Here is a 5,111-nt window from a genome sequence, read left to right as displayed (position 1 = left end):
AAATTATTATCGATTATTATCAGTGAGTTTACAGCCACATTCTTTTATCACTTGCCACTCTTTTCTATTACGAGCCCAAGCAAGAGATTTAAATAAACAATTACAAAAAGAAAAGCACAAATTGCAGTTTTTATTCTAATTTTAAATTCTCGCCAAGAAAGGTGCGACTTTTATCGACAGTGCATTTTCGTAGTACGATCAAGTACAGTTGAGCTATCAGCGCCAAAAACTGTTAGTCGGCTTCGTGCTCAATTCACGTTGTTCCTATAAAACTTTACTAATTTTTAACAATTACCAGCTTTAAAAAAAAAAAAGATACTAAGCCCCTCTATCGCTACTGCGAAACCCCTTACGGGGCCTAGAAGATTTTTAAAGTGCATTTTTAAAACCTCTAAAATGAACGAGCACCGGCCGTTGGTAAGTTTTGAGTGTCATAGATTTCGCAATATTTCTTTACTTCGTTCTAACATACTTATGTTGCTTTTTCCAACCGCGTTATAATTCCACTTTTTAATTTTGAAACAAAACAGAAACAGTTTTACTAAACAATATCTTTGAAAGTATAAGCAGACCCCGCAAAACCCGGATTCAATTGAATGCAACTACCTAGTCACTAGCTCATACTCTACTCCTTTTTTAAAAATGCCTCATTTCTCTTTTGCCTGCAATCGTAACGTACCTGGAAACTCCACTCTTTCTTTAAAAATAAGTTACTTTAGTAACGTTTGATTTTCGGAATTGCTGCAGATTAAAAAATCCTAAGGTATAAATCTTTTTTTAAGGTGAGTTTGTGAGATCCGGATTTCACCAGGTACATCACATCTCCAGTTGCAACTATACAGCTTCTCATAACCAACGAGACTTGAGCTTCCGCCTTTTTTGATCGGACATGCACCAGCAATTCCTCATTGTCAGTTTGCTACTCTTTACGCAGCAGAATGTGCATGCCATCATCTTCGCGAAGTCAGCAAAATTTTGAATCTCGCCAAAACTCCTCTTCGGAAGGCCTTGCGCGATGCCAGGCAGTTCGCCTTTTCTCAGCTTCGAAGCCAAGGCGGACAATTGACAGTTTTGACAACCAGGGTCGTCTTTCCAATTACCGATCACTCGGGTATACTTTCCAAGGTGGTTGTTGTCAGTCGTCATATGAGCAGACACAACTTGTTTCTATTTTTCCTTTCCGGAATCAGTTCTTTGGCTTTTCCCGTGTCTTCCGAATTGCTTCTGGAGTACAAGGATCTGCTGAGTCGATTCCTGACACCTTTAGTTAATGTTCTTCCGCCCTTTCTTAGAGAGGCGAATCGTCCTAAGGCAGAAGACTTTGCAGCTTCTGGGACCTGATCCACGAATCCATCCTTCTTTTCTGTGTGAACACAGTTTAAGGTTGTGACTGTGAATTCTATGTCCTTTGGTTCCGAGGAGACAAATTCCTCGACTGGCTCCTCGATGGTGTCCCGGTCTATCCAGGTGAGACCCATATCGACCTTCTCAGCAAGGTCTTGCCAGTGTCTTTTGTTGTCAAGAGTTCCCTCGTAGAGAGGCAAGATCCAGGGGAACGTTTCTGATAAGACTTTGTACAAGGGGAGGCAGATCACGTCGATAAAGCCCACCTGTTGATTTAAAGGGTTATGTAGATTTTTACGTTTGAAAGTGAAGAGAGCAGAGCTAACATGTCTATCTTTTAGGGTGTTGTAGAGATTGCGAAGGAAAAGCAAGTAGTGGTATCAAGCTATGTGTTTAGTAGGGAGGTGGAACCACGAACGTCCAAGAATTCGTTAATGTTTTCCACGAATGGAAACCCAGGGGTTGTTTTGCGTATATGCGCCTTGGCGGTTGCGTTCCCACGTGTTGTAGCCACTTCGGTATGTTATATTTTGACGTGTCAATCAATAGGTAGTTTATGCTCAAGTTTATGTTCGTTTTTGCTTTTATTTTCTTGGGTGTGTAGCAGGGCGCAGCCCCATGGAAGTAGATTAGTAGACAGATGAGGTGACTGCTAGAGCTTGTGCAGGCACCCCATTGGTAAAAACGGTTCCACTATTCTACTAATCTACCTCCGTGGGACTGCGCCACGAAGGAATAATAAGGAGACCCAACTGTAGTGGAAAGCCATTTGAAACTGGCAATAGAAACATTACCGTAAGTGGTATGCACATTACAGGAAGATTTGAAATTTTTCGTGCGCAGGTCGCAGTTGTCCTCTTCCTGTACATGGAAAAGTGTGCGAGTGAGAAAGTTTGTCAACCTGACGTAAGTTACAGAGGTTCTGTTCTTTTGTTGATCATCATACTTAAGATACACGAAATAAATATATAAACAGTATTTTCGGTACTTGTTTGAAAAATGTTTGAACAGATTTTGAGAAGGAAAAGTATAGGTAAGTACCTTTTAAATTTATAATATGATAAAGAAATAATGGAAGTAATATAACTTGATTGAAAAGTTTAAAGTTTTTCGAAACGTAAACATGAAAAATATTATAATTTCATTAAAAGTTATTATGAGGTAACTCAGTTTAGAAATGGGTAAATTACGTATTTATAAGCATGTATACAATTTAATCAGCACGGATAATTGCAAATAATGTGATATTATAATGAAGCGCCCTACTGATAGAAATCTCAGAGTATATGCTAAAGATTCTCAAGGCACTAAGAAGCTCTGAGAAATTCTCCGCAGATACTCAGGTAGTGAGTAAACGTTAAATTTCTAAATCATTTCTATTAAAATTAAATGACAGTTATGTAAAACAATAAAATATATTAAACGTTTATTGTATGTACAGTGAGGGCTTTAAAAAAGTGAAGTGTATTCGCCTTCATCGGCGTGTAACTTGCACCACAACCCGGCACTTGACACCTGCATCAAAACAAACGAACAGAACCTCTCTAACTTACGTCAAATTGACAAACTTTCTCACTCGCACACTTTTCCATGTATAGGAAGAGAACAACTGCGCACCTGCGCACGAAAAATTTCAAATCTTCCTGTAATGTGCATACCACTTACGGTAATGTTTCTATTGCCAAGTGGTGAAACCGAGTTAGGTCTTATTATTCCTTCGTGGACTGCGCCCTCAGTCTCCTGTCACCGAGAGTTGAATATGATCCATGTGTTGAAAACGACCATGCGGCGATGCTAGTAGTAACTTTCTTCTAACTGTTTTGACGGTTCTATGACTTTTGTCTTATAGAGACGTTACAAGCTTCAAAAAATGTATCAAGGAATCGGTTCATTTATGTAATTTTTGTGAAAATGGCACGGTGGATTTTTCTAATAATGTGTTTCTGTTTAAAACATTTTTTTTATTGAATTAATTCCATTAATTATGCCAATGTGTATCGCTCGGAGGTGCAAATCAGGTTATAAAAGTGAACTCAGCACAGAAAAAAAACTAAGAATAAAATTTGTTGCAGGAAATTTTTTAGAGCGATAAAGTTTTGTTTAGCCAACTTCGCGTCTTTCAAAAAACATGTGTTTGTCATGGAAAAACAAAAGAAAGTTTAAACGATATTTGTGTAAAGTTGATCCTGTGAAGTTAATTTTTGTTGCAGAGAATCTTTCGTCGGAAGTCGATGTAAAGTTTATCTTCTGTTTTTTCTGTGAGAGAATATGAAGTTCCCGAATAAAAAAGTGTTTTACAAAATTGTAAAGCAAAATTTTGCAATTTTGCCATATTACATAATTTGAGAAAAAATTAGAGTCCGTTGAAGAGATATTCCGAAGTTTTTAAACGATTCAAAAATAATAAAAACTTGTAAAGTTTTTTTCAGAAGTTTAAATAATGTTTAGAGATTAGAAGATGTAGAAGGCCTGACAAGATTAAAAACAGGTGTTTTCCTTGTATTCGTGTGAAAAATTTAAATAATTTTTAATTTTGAAAAACGAGCTTGAAGAGAAAATTAAAAAAGGTTTTCAAACAAATTGAAGAGAATTGAAGAGATTCAAAATGAGTTTAAACTTTAAAATATTTTTAAAGATTTAAAAACTAAACTTTAGGAGATTTAAAATGATTTCGAAAGTTTTCAGGAGTATAAACAAATTTTCTTAAAATTTCTGGGAAAATTTAGAAAAATAGAAAGTAATTTTCTAAATTTTTGAATGATAGTTTAAAAGCCTGAGAAAGATTCGAGTCAGTTAAAAGTATTAAAAAACTGGGAAATATTTTATTTATCAAATATTTCTCGATTACTTCCCAACCTATGAATCTCCCAAACACCTTTTAAAAACACTCGAATTTTTCATAATATTTTGTAAAATCCTACATACAAAAAAATTTATTTAAAAACTTCTAGGTTTTTTTCTGACACGTCTGAAATATTCAAAAATCTTTTTTAAAATTTTCTTAAGAATCTTATGAAAATTATATTTATACAAATTTGAAAACAAAACTGATGTTACTTATTTTCTTGTTCTCAATTTTCAGAATTTAATTTCAACATGGATTTATTACATCACTTCGAAAAATAATTTTCTTTTAATCTGAGTGTTGCCAGGGATAAAAAATATTCGTTAATAGTCTTTCTTTAAAAGGGACTATACAGATGTGAAAATATTTTAGCTACGTTACAAAGTCTATTTGATTTAAAAAAATCACATTTATATAATAAAATATAATAATGTATAATATAATAATCACATTTATTCTATAGTAGAATTATATTGTGAATCAGCAATATAAAAAATTTAGTTCTTCATCACTATATTTAAAAGTGTTGGATATCCGGGAATAATATAAAATAACGAAAAAGTGAATAACAAAAGCACAAATTAGCGAAAAAATTTGCAGAAAATATAAATTAACGAATTCTAAACCAAATGAATCGTTGAATTCCCATAAATATTTCAATTCCTGAAATTCAAATAAGCCGGAATTTAAAATTTCCGAAAATAAATAATAAATGATTTATTAATGATTAATTAAATTGCTTGCATATTTATAATTTCATAAATTAATAATCAATTAATTATTTTGAGTAGTTATAAATTTGGGGAATTTGATTATTTGTGGGAATTCATAATAATTTGTTTCATTAACTCGTGTATTTGTTATTTATTTATTATTCTTCATAAGTTCTGAGTATCCATGCAACTCTCATGACACATTTTTT

General features: G+C 33.7%; 1 protein-coding gene across 1 annotated transcript in view; it reads right to left on the bottom strand.

Annotated features, from left to right (window-relative positions):
• The window catches only part of LOC117174418 (cGMP-specific 3',5'-cyclic phosphodiesterase), an 82,814-nt gene continuing 77,703 nt past the window's right edge, over positions 1–5,111 (bottom strand). Inside the window, exon 14 of the mRNA XM_033363528.1 lies at positions 1–1,610. Coding sequence (XP_033219419.1) covers positions 1,143–1,610 — 468 coding nt within the window. The 3' untranslated portion in view covers positions 1–1,142. The remainder of the gene's footprint in view (positions 1,611–5,111) is intronic.

The sequence above is a fragment of the Belonocnema kinseyi genome, chromosome 6, assembly GCF_010883055.1.
Source record: "Belonocnema kinseyi isolate 2016_QV_RU_SX_M_011 chromosome 6, B_treatae_v1, whole genome shotgun sequence".
NCBI classification, from domain to species: Eukaryota; Metazoa; Arthropoda; class Insecta; order Hymenoptera; family Cynipidae; genus Belonocnema; species Belonocnema kinseyi.
The sequence above is the reverse complement of the archived record's forward strand: the minus strand, read 5'-3'. Positions and strand labels throughout refer to the sequence as shown.